Source organism: Prunus persica, chromosome G3 (assembly GCF_000346465.2).
Source record: "Prunus persica cultivar Lovell chromosome G3, Prunus_persica_NCBIv2, whole genome shotgun sequence".
Lineage (NCBI taxonomy): Eukaryota > Viridiplantae > Streptophyta > Magnoliopsida > Rosales > Rosaceae > Prunus > Prunus persica.
In genome coordinates, this window is record NC_034011.1 from 23835981 (window position 1) to 23852166 (window position 16186).

The 16186-nt window shown below is 38.5% G+C and overlaps 3 protein-coding genes across 10 annotated transcripts; 2 read left to right on the plus strand and 1 right to left on the minus strand.

Annotated features, from left to right (window-relative positions):
- LOC18781609 (calcium/calmodulin-regulated receptor-like kinase 2) lies at positions 1588 to 5117 on the plus strand. 2 transcript variants are annotated; one of them, XM_007217668.2, is made up of 8 exons: positions 1588 to 1846; positions 2564 to 2954; positions 3139 to 3292; positions 3659 to 3785; positions 4042 to 4127; positions 4210 to 4281; positions 4403 to 4606; positions 4697 to 5117. In XM_007217668.2, exons 2-8 carry the CDS (start codon positions 2629 to 2631, stop codon positions 4997 to 4999), a joined length of 1272 nt encoding a protein of 423 aa, XP_007217730.1. In that variant the 5' UTR covers positions 1588 to 1846; positions 2564 to 2628; the 3' UTR covers positions 5000 to 5117. The 2 variants fall into 2 exon arrangements, with proteins under 2 accessions (XP_007217730.1, XP_020414983.1); XM_020559394.1 differs by having other exon boundaries at positions 1588 to 1841.
- On the minus strand, positions 5200 to 8642 carry LOC18784361 (phosphatidylinositol 4-kinase gamma 7). 7 transcript variants are annotated; one of them, XM_020559393.1, is made up of 3 exons: positions 8407 to 8642; positions 7656 to 7705; positions 5200 to 7419 (listed from the first exon to the last, which is right to left on the minus strand). In XM_020559393.1, the coding sequence occupies exon 3, from the start codon at positions 7417 to 7419 to the stop codon at positions 5533 to 5535; it is 1887 nt and encodes a 628-aa protein (XP_020414982.1). In that variant the 5' UTR covers positions 7656 to 7705; positions 8407 to 8642; the 3' UTR covers positions 5200 to 5532. The 7 variants fall into 7 exon arrangements, with proteins under 7 accessions (XP_020414982.1, XP_020414980.1, XP_020414981.1 ...); XM_020559391.1 differs by having other exon boundaries at positions 7656 to 7709; XM_020559392.1 differs by lacking the exon at positions 7656 to 7705.
- LOC18781654 (uncharacterized protein At1g04910) lies at positions 9511 to 15443 on the plus strand. The gene is made up of 10 exons (XM_007214937.2): positions 9511 to 10807; positions 11319 to 11403; positions 11881 to 11951; positions 12040 to 12128; positions 12237 to 12480; positions 12627 to 12739; positions 12846 to 12936; positions 13029 to 13157; positions 13341 to 13891; positions 14455 to 15443. Exons 1-10 carry the CDS (start codon positions 10619 to 10621, stop codon positions 14942 to 14944), a joined length of 2052 nt encoding a protein of 683 aa, XP_007214999.2. The 5' UTR covers positions 9511 to 10618; the 3' UTR covers positions 14945 to 15443.

A 16186-nucleotide genomic window follows, 5' to 3' on the forward strand; every position in this document is an offset into this window, starting at 1 on the left:
GATATGAGATGAGTTGTTTCAACTCTTTTGGAAAGTGATTGAATCAAGGCAGCGGCCTAATTGTACAACCCTTTTTTTTTTTTTTTCTGGGGTTGAAAGTTACTTTATGAATTTAAGGGGTCCAACTTCACATTTCATGTGACCACTGCAGCTCCAAAGCTAACTGATGCTGCAAATTTTGGTTTTGGGGTCATGGATTGCGCCTACTGATCAGTGCTGATCATTAGTTTTGATATATGGTGCAATAATTGGGCAACATTTACACAAGGGAATGAAACTAAGGTAATGAGCATGAAAAATGGTGATCATTATCTGATTAGAAACCACTTGATTGGGTTTCCATGTGAAAGTTTAGACTACATCCATCTTTATGATTAGGCTTCCAACCACGAAAGCCCCATTTTTTGAAGCGTGCTTTGCTGGGCTACTAGCATGGGCCCAAAGCACTCACATTGGGGCATTGAAGCTACAAAGTGGATCATAAACCATTTGTGAATAAAAAATAGTCCAAGTAGGGTTTGTGGCTTGGAATCATTTTATAATGAGAGCCTTAAGATGAAGCCCTATCTATTAACCGTGCAGTACCGTCTAACCAATCCTCTTTTCAGCTCTACCTAACCCTGCCAAGGATATTAGTCTATGTAGCTCTAACCAATCCTCCTCAATAGTTGAATATTTGTTTGGGACAATATATATGCCAAGTCATGATACTCTTCTTGATTAGCAAAAACCAGTTCAAGTGGATGATGACAATATATAAATTATATAAAATATGTAAGAGAATAGAAAAACAACTCAAAATTCACATTATTTTCTTTAGCTGTATTTCTCTTTGTATTTACAATTATTTTCATCTCTCTTCTTATCTTCGTTTTCTTGGTTCAAACAGATTACAGATTTGCGAAAGAAAGAACAACAATAAATTATGGATTTGTTGGAAAAGAGAGAAAGAAAAAAAGAAGGAAAAAAATCGAATGAATTATTGAAGTTAAGGGACCGCAGAGAATATTTCTTCCCATGATCCTACTTAGACCGTGTCAACCCACCCCAAAAAATATCGTTTTGATTGAGCATATTTGGTTGACCCACAAGGATGAATATTTGCATTAAGTAGCATGACACAACCCACTTGCTAACCTAAGTTGAAGCAGCCAAGGATGGAGGCTTACACATGCAAGCATGTAAGGCATTTTTCTTCATTATCACTAACACTATTACCATTATTATTATTTTAAAAAACGCAATTAAGGTATGTATGTCAGTGTATCAGTATTTTAAATTAATCACACATTGTCATACATTGTCATATATTTTAATTGTATCATATTGTAATTCGTAATTGACTTGAAATATTATTGGCATTTTAACTTTCCACCAAGACCATGGAATTTATTCCGTGGACCATGAGCTCAAAGCGACAAATTGACCCAACCAAACAAAGAGAAAGCATAAGAATTAAAGGCGTCCTGCATCTACATTAACGAGGCATTGGTATTTGGTACGGCTGAATAAGACCCATATGTAGTTTACAACTTTACCGGCTTTTGCTTTGCATTATGTGATATAATTCAATTTAATTTTCCTAGGCCTACCATTATATTATTATCTTTCCCTTTAACGCCTCAACAGAACACTTCTACCAGTTAACGTTAAGCCCATAAAAAAACCGCGTCTTCTTTTTATTCCATCAACTCCCAGTCCAACTCAGCCACCAGTGTTTTTCCTTCAGTTTCTTCTCTGGCTGTTTACAGTTTCTTTTCTTCAACTGGGTCTCTGTAACAACAATCAGCAGAAGAGTCAACGAAACTGATCCCATCAACTTCTCTTTGGGTTTTCAGCTGGTTAGGTATGTGTGCTCTTCATCAATTCATCGGTCTTTCTTGATTTTGAGAATTTCTGCTTATTTGTGTCTTTTGGTTGGTTCTGATGCCTGGGCTCATGCGTTCTGGTTTTGATTATAGAGCATGATATATAAGGTTGTGGGAATTTGGAAGGTTGATAGTTAATTTCAATATATCTATGTTGAATTATTGCTTCTTCTTTTTTATATGCAAATAAGAGTCTACCATTTATGCCAACTTCTGCGTCAAGTCTTGGTTGGCGGTACCCATACAAAGAAAGAAAGCATCTTAACATGTAGTAATAATTTAGTAGAAAACCAAAAAAAAAAAAAAAAGGTTCTTTTGCAGTTTTTGAGTTTCTCTACTTATGCCCAGTTGATAGTATGCTTATCCTATGGCTCTATCTTTAGAGAAGCAAGCAAGACACAATTTTTATGGATAAAAATGGTGGATATATTATGTCTACTAAACGAGTTACACAATTTATATCTGGAAAGTGCACTGAGTTCGTTGTGAATCAGGCAATGTGAGGAAGTAACAGATCGTACATTTATTTCAGAAAGATATGTAGCACTCTAACTATTGTGGTTTTCATATTGTTAATCAAATATTATCATGTTTCCATTATCAATAACCCAATCAGATTTTGAATTTCACTTGTCATGCTAATCCATCATTTCTGGAACAAGCTTACATAATGTGTTTTGCCCATCTTATGACAGATAACCTGCGGCAATTTTGCCCTGCAAGATGTTCTCATTGCCTGAATCTCATAAGAGACCAAAGAATGGTTCATCAAACTGATCTTGTTATCATCGGCGTCTCTGTTGGCGTAGCCCTTGGAATTTTGATAGCTTCACTCATATTTTTTGGCATAAGGTGGTATAGAAAGCGTGCTCATCTTCGGCGATGTGCTAATGAGCGTAGTTTGACAACTCTTCCGATACAGGCAAATGGCTTAGGTACAAGCACTGACTATAGCGCATCTCTTTCAACTTCCAAAGCTATTCAAGGATCCGAGAACCTTCAAAAAAATTCTCCGCTCTCTTGGTGGAATCATCAAAACAAAGATCGATTTGTTTCTGCGCCAGGCGTACTTAGATACTCTTACAAGTATGTTGAACCTTCTGCGCTATAGAAAAATTACATAATGCTGTTACAGTTTATATTTCTCCATTTTGTGGGTACTAAAAAATATTCTATTAGGTTAATAGTAGAACCTATACTTGGACCTTGTGAGGTATTGAGTTGATATGCTATGATATATGGTGCATCCAATGTATGTTATACTTTTCAGGGATATACAGAAAGCTACTCAAAATTTTACTACCCTTCTGGGACAAGGTTCTTTTGGTCCGGTGTATAAAGCAAAAATGGCTGCTGGAGAGGTAGTAGCTGTGAAGGTGCTTGCTTCCAATTCTAAGCAGGGAGAGAAAGAGTTCCAAACAGAGGTAAACGCTACATCAAGTAAATCCTGTGAGAAACCATCTTCCTTCATGCCCATAGAATTGATACAAAAATACTCACGTATGTTGTAGAATTCACAACCAAAAATGATTTCTTTGCTCTTATGGTCCAAAGAATACATAAAATGGAATGTAACATTTTCAATATTTTACTCAAAAGCTTGGAACAATAATAAAAAACAATGCAATTCTGGACATGAACGCAACAAGACAGTCCTCAGGAGTCCGGTTTCTGGTTTCCAAATTGACAATCTGACCAGTTATCACTGGTTAACTTATGATTGGCCGTCTCAATGTTTATATCCCACAAAACAGGTTGAGTTTCCATTAATTTATGTGGTCTTGCTGCAGGTATCTCTGCTAGGAAGACTGCATCATCGCAATCTAGTGAATCTACTAGGATATTGTGTAGATAAGGGGCAGCATATGTTAATCTACGAGTTCATGCGTAATGGCAGCTTATCAAATCTTCTGTACAGTAAGTTCAGAAGCTCCTGTTTTTATCCATATCAAAAATCAAGATTTCTCTTTGTTGTAGTAACTAGAAGCTAGGTGATATCTAATTCAAATGGAAGGTGGAAAAATTTACTGAGTCTATGTTGCTTGGTAGTTCCAAATCGTGTATTTCACCTAGAGACATCTCTGTATCTTTTTTTTGTTTCAGTAACTGAGAACTTGACTAAAACTTCTTTTCGGAAGCCTTTTGGGTTGATTTAAGAATCATCTTCACGTAGGTGAAGAACAACAGGTCTTGAGCTGGGATGAAAGGCTACAAATTGCTCTGGATATTTCACATGGAATTGAGTACCTTCATGAAGGGGTAGGATATATATCTGTATCCTTGTTTTGTTAGTGAACAATTAATTTTGTTCACCTCTCTCATATGAAGTTTATTTGAACAGGCAGTCCCACCAGTCATACATCGTGATTTAAAGTCTGCTAATATACTTTTAGACCAGTCAATGAGAGCTAAGGTAAGAAAATAACCGTATATGATGCATGCTAGGCAGCTGGCACATGCATGGTAGTTAATAGTGAATGTTATCATATTTATGTTTTCATTTCAATCTGTCCTCACCTTCTCCTGTGCATTAGGTTGCTGATTTTGGATTGTCTAAGGAAGAGGTTTTTGATGGCCGGAATTCTGGCCTGAAAGGTACTTATGGCTACATAGACCCAGTCTACATATCTACAAACCAGTTCACAATGAAGAGCGACATCTACAGTTTTGGAATTATCATATTTGAGCTAATAACAGCCATCCACCCTCACCAAAACCTAATGGAATATGTTAATCTTGTGAGTTTCATGCACTCTGCAACATAAACATATTGTTTACACATAATTCTGTTGCGAAGCTTTTTAACTTTTTTCTCTTTTTCCTTTAAGGCTGCTATGGCCCCAGATGGTGTAGATGAAATACTTGATAAGCAACTAGTTGGAGAGTGCAAACTTGACGAAGTGAGGAGGCTAGCTAGAATCGCACACAAATGCTTAGAGCAATTACCAAGAAAGAGACCTTCCATAGGAGAAGTTTCACAGGGTATATTGAAGATAAAACAGAGGCGTCTTGCCAAAGAAGATACCATGTCTTTCGCAGGCGAAGAATTTTCAAGGGCTGTAAGCCGAATAGAGATTCAGCAGGTGGAGCTGAGTAGGATAGCTAGCATGAAAGATAGAGCGACTGAATGACCAATAAGAATTTTGTTTCCTTTTTGAGCTTATATTGGTTTTTCTGGTTTCGAATTCGATCCTTTGAGACGTTTTTGGGTGAATACAATGCAAGGCAAAATCAAGTTTTTAAATTTAAGCCCATCGTTCAATTTTATTGTTGTTAACATATGCAAATTAACCATAATAACGGAGGAGAAAGCACTTAAGTCATCACCTAATAACAAGGGGTCAAAACATGCATTGCATCTTTAACCTCATAAGATAGTTTATATATACACAACGCTGTTCCTTCTGCCATTTGGCATGGCAGATTTATTCACTCTCAACACAGTCGACACAATGTGGAAGACAAAAAAGACAAAGGAATTGAAACATACGGTTCTCGCCTCCATTGGCCGACTCCCAAGGGTAAGACTCAGGATGCCAGCAGTCCCATAAATAAACTTGTGAAAGGAGGGAAAAAAAAAAAAACAAATAACACCCCGACCCCGGTGTCAAACCCTACAACAAGTACTCTAATAACTCCAATTTATTTATCTAACAATATTCCCTCAAAACTGGCATGAAGTCCCCAACCTCTGTCTCTGCCTCTGACCCACATTCCCTGCATTGCGATTTGCAAAAGCAGGGCGCAGCAATCTCTGGAAATTCTCAAGAAACCGCATCCATTCCTCTTCATTCATATCTGCCAAAATCACAAAATTACTGCTCATAGGCCGCTGCTCATTCACGCTCCTATTTCCTGAGGATGTGCCAGCCAAATAGCCGTTCTTCTGCATTGAGCCTAGGTGTCGCCAACTCTTCTCACCAAAGCTGATGTTTTTCAATGATGTTGACAGCTTTGAAACGTTTGGAATCCGATCCTGCACTACACTAACACAGTCATCTGACCTTGGAGGTAACTCATTTCCCTCGTGCCCTTCCATACCCTCCTCCACACTCTCCTCTAGTTTGGATAGTAAATATCTTCCATTTCCACCTTTTGATCCAAAACGGAAAGTCCTTTCAGTTTTCATTTTCTCTTCAGTAGTTGGAGCCAAATCCAGCTCCTCCTCCTTCCCACAGTCTAGCTCAAACTGGAACTCCTCCCTGCCTGCTTTTGGCTCAAAATAAGATATTTCCTCATCCAACAGTGTCTTTGCTTCAATGCATATTATCTCGAGTTCACTCGGCTCCTCCTCATGGCCCCGATATTCCCTACTCATCATCTCACCAATCTCAGAAAGACAGAGGCCAAAGGCTGCAGCTTCCTTGAGAAAAATCGTGCACAGAACCAAGACTCGGAGGCATGCCTCTCGAATCATGGGCAGCTCCATTCTGAGCATATCAGAGTCCTTAAAAGGGTCAAGTTTATTTATATATGCAAGCTCATCATCTGAGAAAGGAATTGATGCCTGCGGCCAGTGTATCCACTCAAAGTATGGATCCTCTAAGCTTTCAGGTAGACAAAGGCCATGATCAATGGGTACAAGCTCTATCCGACCAAACCTCCCACCACCATCAAGCTTCCTAACCAGAAGGTTCCCTGCATGCCTGTCTGTGTTAAGAATCCGAATATCTAGAATCCCTATTCTATGCACAGCAGCAACTGGGAAGCTGGAAGTCCCATGATCACTGGCATCAAAATCATGAGGAATGAATTGCTGCAGTGATGCAATCTTACTTGCTTGCTTTCCGTTTCGATGCACATTACCCTTCACTCCATCATTCACATTAAAAACTGAATGTGTGATCTTCACAAGAGCAGTGTCAGGCACATTAGCAAAATTATTGTAATCAAGAAGGAAAGCTGCAACTTCTCTGAAACCTGTCTCCCCAACCCGTACTGAACGTTTGAGACCTGGCTGTCCAAGTACTTTCCCAACAAAACCTTTTGGGTTGTTTGGAGCATAAGGTTCCTCATCCGTCGGTTTCACAATGGCAATATTTTCACCACTGCAATTTCTAAAGTAATATGCACCTCCAAGCCCACCGTGAACAGGAACTGGATCAATGCCATTTCTTATTGCCTTCACAATATCCACAACTAATTGTTTTGTTCTGGAAAATTGATCCGAGTACCCCAGTACCTCAATTGGACCACTCTGATCCCTCTGCTGAAGATCCTTCCCAGTTGGCGAGAGACAGGGGGTAGACAAGCTTCTGTGCAAGAAGTTCCGGGTGAGAAGAAGCGGAGAATCATTTCGAACAATGCTGAGATCATTCTTCAACACCATGTCACCACATACCAATGAACTCTCATCAGTTGGGACATCAAGTGCAAGCCGTAATTTCCTCTTCACTGTGTGGACATTGTCACCCCTATCTAGCTCTATGCCCAAAACAGAACCACTTTCCGTCTGCACAAACACACGTCTCTTGCCAGAATTTTTTCTTTCCAATGTCTTTTTCCCATGGTACTCACCATTAAGAGGTCCTTTGAAGGTTGCAACTGCCATCTGGTTATGTACAGGTTTACCCAATTCAGGAGACATGAAAGGAAGCAGAGAAGTGGCAAGTTCCAACGCCGGCAGCAGAGGCAGCGGCAGCAGAGAGCTTCTCTCTCACGCAGACGCCAAACTCAAATGCCGGCACTAATTGAAGGAAAATGTTTGTAATGTAAACAATCATAATCAAACTAGTAGAAGACAACTGATTTTCACACTGGAAAAGCTATAACGAAGAAGTCACCCACTTTGCCAATTTGCTACATTGCAGAGGCCACCTGATAATGACACTGGCAGGCTAGCTATTCCAGAATAACACATTCATTAGATAATCTTTTAAAGAATAGTGATTTACAAAGAAATAAAAGTATAAGATAAATCTTCTTTTTACATCTGTTTCTTCCAATCCCTAATACTTGAAGAGTTTGAAAGGAAACAAATAGACGTCCTTATCTGAAAACGATTCACTCATTTGGTGACCCGGTACATACATCCATATTTACAATCATGCATGCATGCATACACACACACACACACAGACAGGTATATATGTGTGAAAAAAAGGGAATCTTTTTCTCTGAAAATTCTTATGACAAAAAGCAGTCTGATCATCAACTTGAAACCCAAATTACAACGCCAAGAATCAACTTTAAATTTCTTGTCCATTCAAATCTCCTACTCAAAGCTCTTCACTTTTTTTTTTCTTCAAAATTTCTCCTCCGAATCAGTAATTTAAAAAGTGCTGGGAATTTTTTAACTTGTCTAATACATAAAACTTAACGAAGAAAGCACAAAACATAAATAAAAAAAAACAATGCCATAAGAATAATACAAATAATCGAAATTGATCCCAAACTCTACCGTAACAATAGGACACAAACCTGAGATTCAAATGGAAGCGAAATCGAAGCTAATCGCGGTCTGAAAATTGTAAAAACTCACTAAACAATAGTGTTTTCTAATGGAGAGCTCAGACAAAAACGAAAGAGTGAGACTCACCGGAGACCGCGATGCAGGGCAACCGGACGGCGGAGCTTACCGGAGATCCACCGCCGTTGAGACAAGACTGAATCGAAGACCGAGGGCGGGGATTGGATGAAAGAGATATCAACGGCCAGATTTGATTTGATCGGACCTCAAAATCAATGCTGTTAACAGTTCTTCTCTCTCCCGCTTTTGGAGTTTTTCGTCTCTAACTCCCATTCGCGAGAAGCGGAAGGGGGTTTAACGAATAATTTAACTTTCTCTTTTTTAAATTCGAAATAAAGGAAGAAAATTACGGGCAGTAATAATATGTGCGCGTTATTTTGCCACGTGGGTGTGCGTCGTTCGTTCAACGGTAACGTGGCGGGTTTTCATCTGATTTGGGTTGTGTGACGTTACTGGGCCCTGAGATGTCCAATGGCAGTGAAGGATGTGACTCCATGAGAGTTCGCCGTTACGGACACGTGGTGGTTTCTCTTGACGATGGTGGTGGGAAAGAAAGATCTAGAACTTGAAATTTCCAAATCATTGTTGGGCCTCATTTACTTACTGGTCTTTTAGTCTTTAACCCCGTCGACGGCGGTCCATTAATGGATTGAACGATGGTCTAAATGTTGGGCTTAAAACCAGTCCATTTCTCAATTTTTGATATATAAAAATGTGTGTATGAAATGTGCGCTAAATTTGAACTTTTATTGTTAACACTATATATGAGATTTAGTGTTCGAATTTCCCTCCTTCAATGTCGTTTATATCCAAAAAAAAAATTTACCTACTAACAGAAGGTAATGAGTTACGAGTGACGGAGAGTTAATAATTATTTATTGGTAATGTTATATTGGAGTTAGAAAAACGGTGGAGGTGCGTCCACTCAATCTACACCAAAGTGGTAAAAAATGGGTTACCACCTTTCCCCTTGCGTTACCTTTTTCTATTGTCCACAACCTTGTCCTAACACCTAACTCAAAAGAAAAAGCACAAAAAAAAAAAAACAAAGTTACCAACTAACAAAAAATTGAACTTTCCACCCTTGTTTTTTGCCCTAGCATAACGAAAAGGTAGTCAAGCCTTGATGTACTTTACAGCAACTGTCTTCTGATTAAAGAGAAGGTCTTTACATAGAATCCAAGTCCCCATGGAGTAAATAATTGACCATAATAAAGTTAAAAGTGTGTGCATTGTCATTTAGAAGAAATAAACATATGACAAAAGGAAAAAAATATTATTGTGAAATTATGGGAAAAAGACATAAACACCATCAGTCCCTTTTATTTGTTTATTTATTGTTTTCAATACAATTTTTTTCCTTCCTCATTTTGTAAGTGGCACCGACTTCGTGTCTATTTAATAAAGAAAAATCATTTGAATTTGAAATCTATTCTAATATTAGAAATAGAAATACCACTAGTACATCGATTCTCAATTAGGGCAATATTAGAAAGAGTCAAATGCTGGTCAACAACAATAACTCATGCAAGCAGTTTCTTCTTCACAGTCAACTTTCATTGATTCTTCTGCCCCAACCCAAAACAGTTCCCACTCTTTCTTTAAACACTCCTCATCACCCAAAAGTTTCTCTCTTTTATATTTGATTCCTCCTTTCAGATTCTCATCTCCTACAAAAAAAAAAAAAAAAAAAGAAAAAAAGAAAAAAAAACCCTTCGGTCTTTATAGAGAGTCACACAACACAACCATACAAAGCCCCCAAAAAGCCAAACTCATCCAATCCAACCAAAGACATATAAAGCCACAACCTTCACCATTGGACCCCAAAAAAAAAAAGACACGACCTTTACCTCACGTGACCAAACTCAAACTCCATCCCATTGCTTTCAATCAACAACTTTACCAAATCTTGGAAAATATTAGCCAACGCTTAATCTACACCTCTGCCCAACACCCCTCACATGTCCCATTTCATTGGGTCGTCTTATCCACTCTCTGGAGTGGAGAGTGGGCTTTCATGAGACAAAGATTTATGAAAAACATAAAAATACTTAAATGTAATAAAATACCATGTCTGCTCCATCCAACTCAAACACTCAAATGTTGTGTGCATCTCACTCGCACGTGCCGCCCCCCTCTCTCTCTCTCTCTCTCTCTCTCTCTCTCTCTCTCTCTCTCTGTGACATCCCTTTCTACTAACCACTGCAGTCCTCTCTCTGTTCATCTTTGCTTCTGCAATCTAGTAGGAGACAGATTCTTTTAGGTGGGTTTTAATGAAAGGATGGGAAAGATGGTGTTTAAGTCCAAAATGAAATGGGTTGGTTTGCTTGGTCTGGTTCTCTCAGCTATATCTCTCTTTGTTCACTTTTTGCTGGCTAGATTCACAGAAGGGGGTGTTTCAGAGTACCACTCCTCAATCACAATCTTCCCCAGGCGAACCATTGGTGAAAGCTTGAATTTTTCGAAGACTGTAATTGCACTATCCCAACTAAGATCTCATTTTTCTTTTTCTTTTTTTACATTTGCTATGTTTGCTCTGTCCTTAAGTGCTCTCTCTCTCTCTCTCTCTCTCTCCCTCTCTCTCTCTCTCTCTCATAGAGATTCATGTTTTTCTTAAATTTGATTCTCTTTATAGCTTTGCTTATTGTCCAAAGTGTTATCTGTCTCTGGGTTTCAAGTACTCGTTTCTGCTGGGCAAGACTTGTTCTTGCTCTAAAGAGTGGGAATCAGTGTTTTTCTGGTGAAATTGGTTTTGGGGACAATATTGCATTGGGATTTTGCTGGTTTTCTGAAACCCGCCTTTTACATGAATTATTTTGTTAGTTTGAGTGTGAATTAGTGTGGATCCGTTTTTGTTCATTTATCTATTATTATTTTCCAGTTAACATTGGAAGATTTTGGATATTATCTGGACTGTTTAGTTTCACTATTGTCTGTCTGTTGTCTATGATGGCTACTTATCCCTCTACTTTCGGGTGCAGAGTCCAATGTATAGAAGGCTATGGGGACCCGTTAGACATCTGGAATCTTTGCATCCCAATGCAAATCCCAGAGGACACTATGCTGGTTAGGCCACTTTTCATCTTGCTAGTGATTTCTGTATAGGTGTAGTGCGCCCGGGAGGCTTATGTTAGATAATTATTAGTTAAAGGTTTCCTATGCAAAATTAATGCTACCAAAAGGTTGATGATAACCCTTCTTTCTCTGTATTTATCTATTTAAAATCTTACTTTAGGAGAGTGCTGCCTTCCATGTTGGGGTCATCGATTTAATCTGGCCAGTGAGCATATTATAGTAGAGTTTCCTACAAGCCTACAAGGAAATGTTTCATGTCTTAACTTCGGATATTGAAACCCTGAAATTTTGGGTTCAAACTGTTATTTATTAATGTATAATTACCATAGCTAAGTCTTGGGGTAGGGATAGAAGATACTTTTCCAATTTTCTTACAGTCGATACCTGCAGAGTCAAAATTATGTTATCGTCTATTTTTTGGTAGTATTAATTCTATAGATGCCTTCTAAAGTTAAATATGTGTCACAGATCCTGGTTCCGATACCAGCGGGTTTATCTTTGTAAGGATACAAGGCGGGTTTCATGAGATCAGGAATTCGGTAAGGGTGTCATGCTTGAATAGCCTGTTCTCCGTTATATTTAAATGTCATATAAGTTTACAACCAGAGAATCTTATTGATTTTTCAGATATGTGATGTAGTTGTGGTTGCTCGGTTTCTTAATGCAACATTAGTCATTCCTGAGATACAATCAACCACAAGCAGCAAAGGCATCAGGTTTCTTTTCGGACAATCATTACAAGGCTTTGTTTGTTTATGACCTAATATTGATGTGTTGAGTACTTATTTCTTTGTTGATTTATTGTGTCTAATGTTTTCATGTAGCTCTCAGTTTAAGAGTTTTGCCTATCTCTACAATGAGGACCAATTCATGGCGGCTTTATCAAAAGATGTCAAAGTTGTGAAGACCCTTCCTAAAAATCTGAAAGGGCTGAGGAGAAAAAAGAACATTCCAGTTTTTAAAGTGCCTTACTCTGCTTCACCGTATTACTATAAGCACCATGTTCTTCCAATTTTAAAGAAGCATTTAGTAGTTGAACTAGTTGTGTCTGATGGAGGATGCTTGCAGGTACCAATGTCTGTTCTCTCTATTGCATTGTACTCATAAATGCAGATTCCTGCACTGAGTATATCTTGGTTTGATGATATAATTGTTACTAGCAATAATCTCCTTTTCATTTTGTGACGTTACTACTTTGTTTGGATTTAATGCAGGCTATCCTGCCACCTGATCTTGAAGAATATCAGAGGCTGAGATGTAGGGTTGCTTTTCATGCCCTTCGGTTCCGGGAGGAGGTCCAAGAACTTGCCACTAAAATTTTACACAGGTCAATTACCAGCCGTCATTACTCTTCTCTCTTCACCCTCTATTTATACATATCTAATGTTTTTCTCATCTGGATGGCTTTTAACATATATTTACTATTGCTTTAGATTAAGGGCTCCTGGACAGCCATTTATAGCATTTGACCCTGGAATGACCAGGGAAGCTTTGGCATATCATGGTTGTGCTGAACTCTTCCAGGTAATTGCTTCAAACCTGGATTGCATGATGAACTCTCTTTTTGGAATGCTTTCACAGCATTTGATTTGCATATGTTTGAAACTCTTCCCAAGGATGTGCACACTGAACTCATTCAGCACAAAAGACATTGGATGATAAAACGTGGAATTGTCAAGGGGAAGCTTTCGGTGAATTCTGCAGAACAACGCCTTAATGGTTCTTGCCCACTAATGCCAGAAGAGGTAAGATACAACATGCCTACAATACAAAAGTAGTGTTCATAATCATACCAACCCCCTTAGTTCTTATATATACTACCAAGTCTTTTTAGTGTTAAATTCACTAGAGAAAAATACTGCCCACATCCTTTGATAAGAAATGACTTCTCATGGAGCCTTTTATTTTTATTCCTTGGATTGCTACAGATTGGTATTGTTCTTCGTGCATATGGGTACTTGTGGGACACAATAATATATGTCTCTGGGGGAGAAATTTTTGGTGGCCAAAGGACATTGATCCCTCTTCGTGCAATGTTTGAAAATGTTGTTGATAGGACTTCCCTCAGCATGCCTTGGGAGCTCAGTAGGATTTATGGTCGTGAGGCTAACCTTGTTGATCGCAATCCTGGGAGTCCACCTATGATTGAGGAAGAGATGAAGATTGAAGCATGGAAAACTGCAGGGCCACGTCCTCGCCCGCTTCCACCACCTCCAGCTAGGCCCAAATCCTATAACATTGAAGGTTGGTGGGGTTGGGTAGCTGAGAGTGATAATGAGCCTGATAGTACAGTTATGGAATTGAGGACCAACGCCCATAAACTACTGTGGGAAGCAATTGATTACGTGATATGTGTTGAAGCTGATGTATTCATCCCTGGATTCGATCTTGATGGTAAGGGGCATCCAAATTTTGCAAGCTTAGTCATGGGACACCGACTCTATCAGTCAGCTGCATCAAAGACATACAGGCCAGACAGGTATGTTGCTTTATCCGGACATATGTGTGTGCACATGATTAATAAGTCGAAGATATTTTACTGTTTGCTGCTTTTCTTTGACATAAACTATGAAAAGTAAATTTTTTCTTGAATCAGGATTACGATGTAGGATTTATTGATTTGAAGCATTTGAGCTGTTAGTTTATTCACAGTCAAGGTGTTCTGATCCAATACTTCTACTTTCTTGGTTCTTTTTCTTTCAAAGTTTGATGTGTTTATGGACACAGATATGGCAAGTGGCTAGTAATCTCAATGCTACCTATCTGCGTCTCTTTGCTTGTTTTTTTTTGTTTTTTGTATTTTTTGCAAATTAACTGACAAGTCTTGTTTGTAGCCTGGTTTTTTTTTGGTTTTTTTTTTTTTGTATTCTTGATAGCATGGAAATAGGGACTAAATGAAGTTGTGATCATGGACTGCTAGGTCTAAAATTACTCTATGTATACTTAAAAATTATGAGAAATTGTTATGTTCATTTGCTTTCTCGTAGATTATGGTTGACTATGTTTTCTATAAAATTATTTCTTGTGCTTTTATGAACACAGAAAAGAAGTCACCAAGCTTTTAGAAGAAATTAGTGACCACCTTTACCATGCAAATCATACTTGGCTGATGTCAGTGCGCAAGAATTTGAGGAAGAGATTAGTTGATGGACTAATAGAAGCTTCCGCAAGATCAAAACCACTGTCTTTTATCTCTCATCCTGTCCCAGAATGCTCTTGCTTGAGGCATGATCCTGCGGGAAAATCAATTAATGCTACAACATCAGCTCATGCTTCAACTTCTACTAGTCATTCTCAAGTACTTGCTGCTCTTGGAGTTGTGCACTATTGCCCTGCTTGGATGGAGAATGATTTGATACTGCAGTCAAAAGACAAGGAAAATGAAGAAACTCTAGATGAAGACGACTCCACGTCATCAGGATTGTTTTTCCGGAAAAATAATGGATATCATGAAGGTGTTAATGGAGACTTAAGCAACAAAGAAGAGACTCAGTTGGATGATCAAGAAGAGCTTGAGGGTGGAGAAAGGTAGTGAGGCTGATTAACGACATGGTCATCCTACACGGCAGTTCTGTACATAAAAGATATCTTCACTAGTATGATCCAAGCAAATTTGGAATCATCTTCAGCTCCAACTTCATAAGGGGAAATGCCAGTTTTCTAACTGTGGTTCAAGAACACAAGACTCTGGGCTGATTTGACTCTCGTTGAAGCATTTACTCATTTTTGTTGGGTTGTTTAAGCCCTTTTTACAATTATATAGGTCATTATTTAACCCCACAACCAGTTTTGATGTAAACTCGTATGTTCTCCATGAAATTGTAGCTTTAGCTTAACCTCTCTAATTTTGTAGGGAGTTTTGTTTGTTAGACTTGTTGATTGAATTAAATTCTTTGCAGTGGTCCTCGTCAGAAATTATGCCACCATTTGGTTGTTGTACTCGTTCAAACATGAATCCACCATTTTGTGTGGGCGCCTTGTGAACATAGATAATTGGAGTTTGAAGTTCATGTTGATTAATCTTTTTTGCCCCTCACGTGTCTGGCAGAAGAATATGAAAGAAGACTGCACTATGTAGTAAAAATATACAAATTCCATATCCTTATGATTTTCAACAAGCCCATCACATAAGCAGAAACTGACTAAAAACACCTCTCTTTTTTAGTGAAACTCCCTCATATTCTTCAACATGCATGTTTATATACAACAGTTATCATTTGAGTGACTGCTGCCTAATGTGACTATTCTTGACTAAAGTAACATGATGACCATCCTTGACAAAATCAGGTGCTCATGTTGTCTTTTGTCTATGTTTAGAAGCCTTTTGAAGCTCTAATGGCAAATCAAACGAATTGTACATCCATCATAATGTAGAAACTGGAAAGAACATATACAAACTCGCATTTAACAAACTGTAGAAAATATAAACTCAAAATTCTACTTCAAACTCGAGGAAGGAATTTCGTCCATATTATCTAATGCAGAAAACATCTCATTCATGAGAAACTAAAACATAGAGCAAGGGTATTGGGTACTTGTGTGCACACACTCCAAGATCTTGTCAATAACACAATGACATGTGAAAATTTATTTTACATTTCGTTGCGTTATTGACTGGAGATAGCAAAAAATGTTGTTCCCATTGCGTGAGAGTTTCTCTCCAGGTCAGGTCCCACTCCTCGATGCGACAACATGATAGCTGTGGACTGATCATGTTGTAGGGTAGGGTCCATCAGGAATCATGGGATGCATCTCTAAGCCCAAGCCCACGTGG

Excerpts from the sequence above, each read along its gene's own strand:
- LOC18781609 (XM_007217668.2), top strand. The coding sequence starts at position 2,629 with ATGGTTCATCAAACTGATCTTGTTATCATCGGCGTCTCTGTTGGCGTA. Across the intron at positions 4,128-4,209 it reads TTGAGTACCTTCATGAAGGG|GCAGTCCCACCAGTCATACA; the intron begins GTAGGATATATA and ends TTATTTGAACAG. Across the intron at positions 4,607-4,696 it reads TAATGGAATATGTTAATCTT|GCTGCTATGGCCCCAGATGG; the intron begins GTGAGTTTCATG and ends TTTTCCTTTAAG.
- LOC18784361 (XM_020559390.1), bottom strand. The coding sequence starts at position 7,455 with ATGTCTCCTGAATTGGGTAAACCTGTACATAACCAGATGGCAGTTGCA.
- LOC18781654 (XM_007214937.2), top strand. The coding sequence starts at position 10,619 with ATGGGAAAGATGGTGTTTAAGTCCAAAATGAAATGGGTTGGTTTGCTT. Across the intron at positions 13,158-13,340 it reads GCCCACTAATGCCAGAAGAG|ATTGGTATTGTTCTTCGTGC; the intron begins GTAAGATACAAC and ends GGATTGCTACAG. Across the intron at positions 13,892-14,454 it reads AAGACATACAGGCCAGACAG|AAAAGAAGTCACCAAGCTTT; the intron begins GTATGTTGCTTT and ends TTATGAACACAG.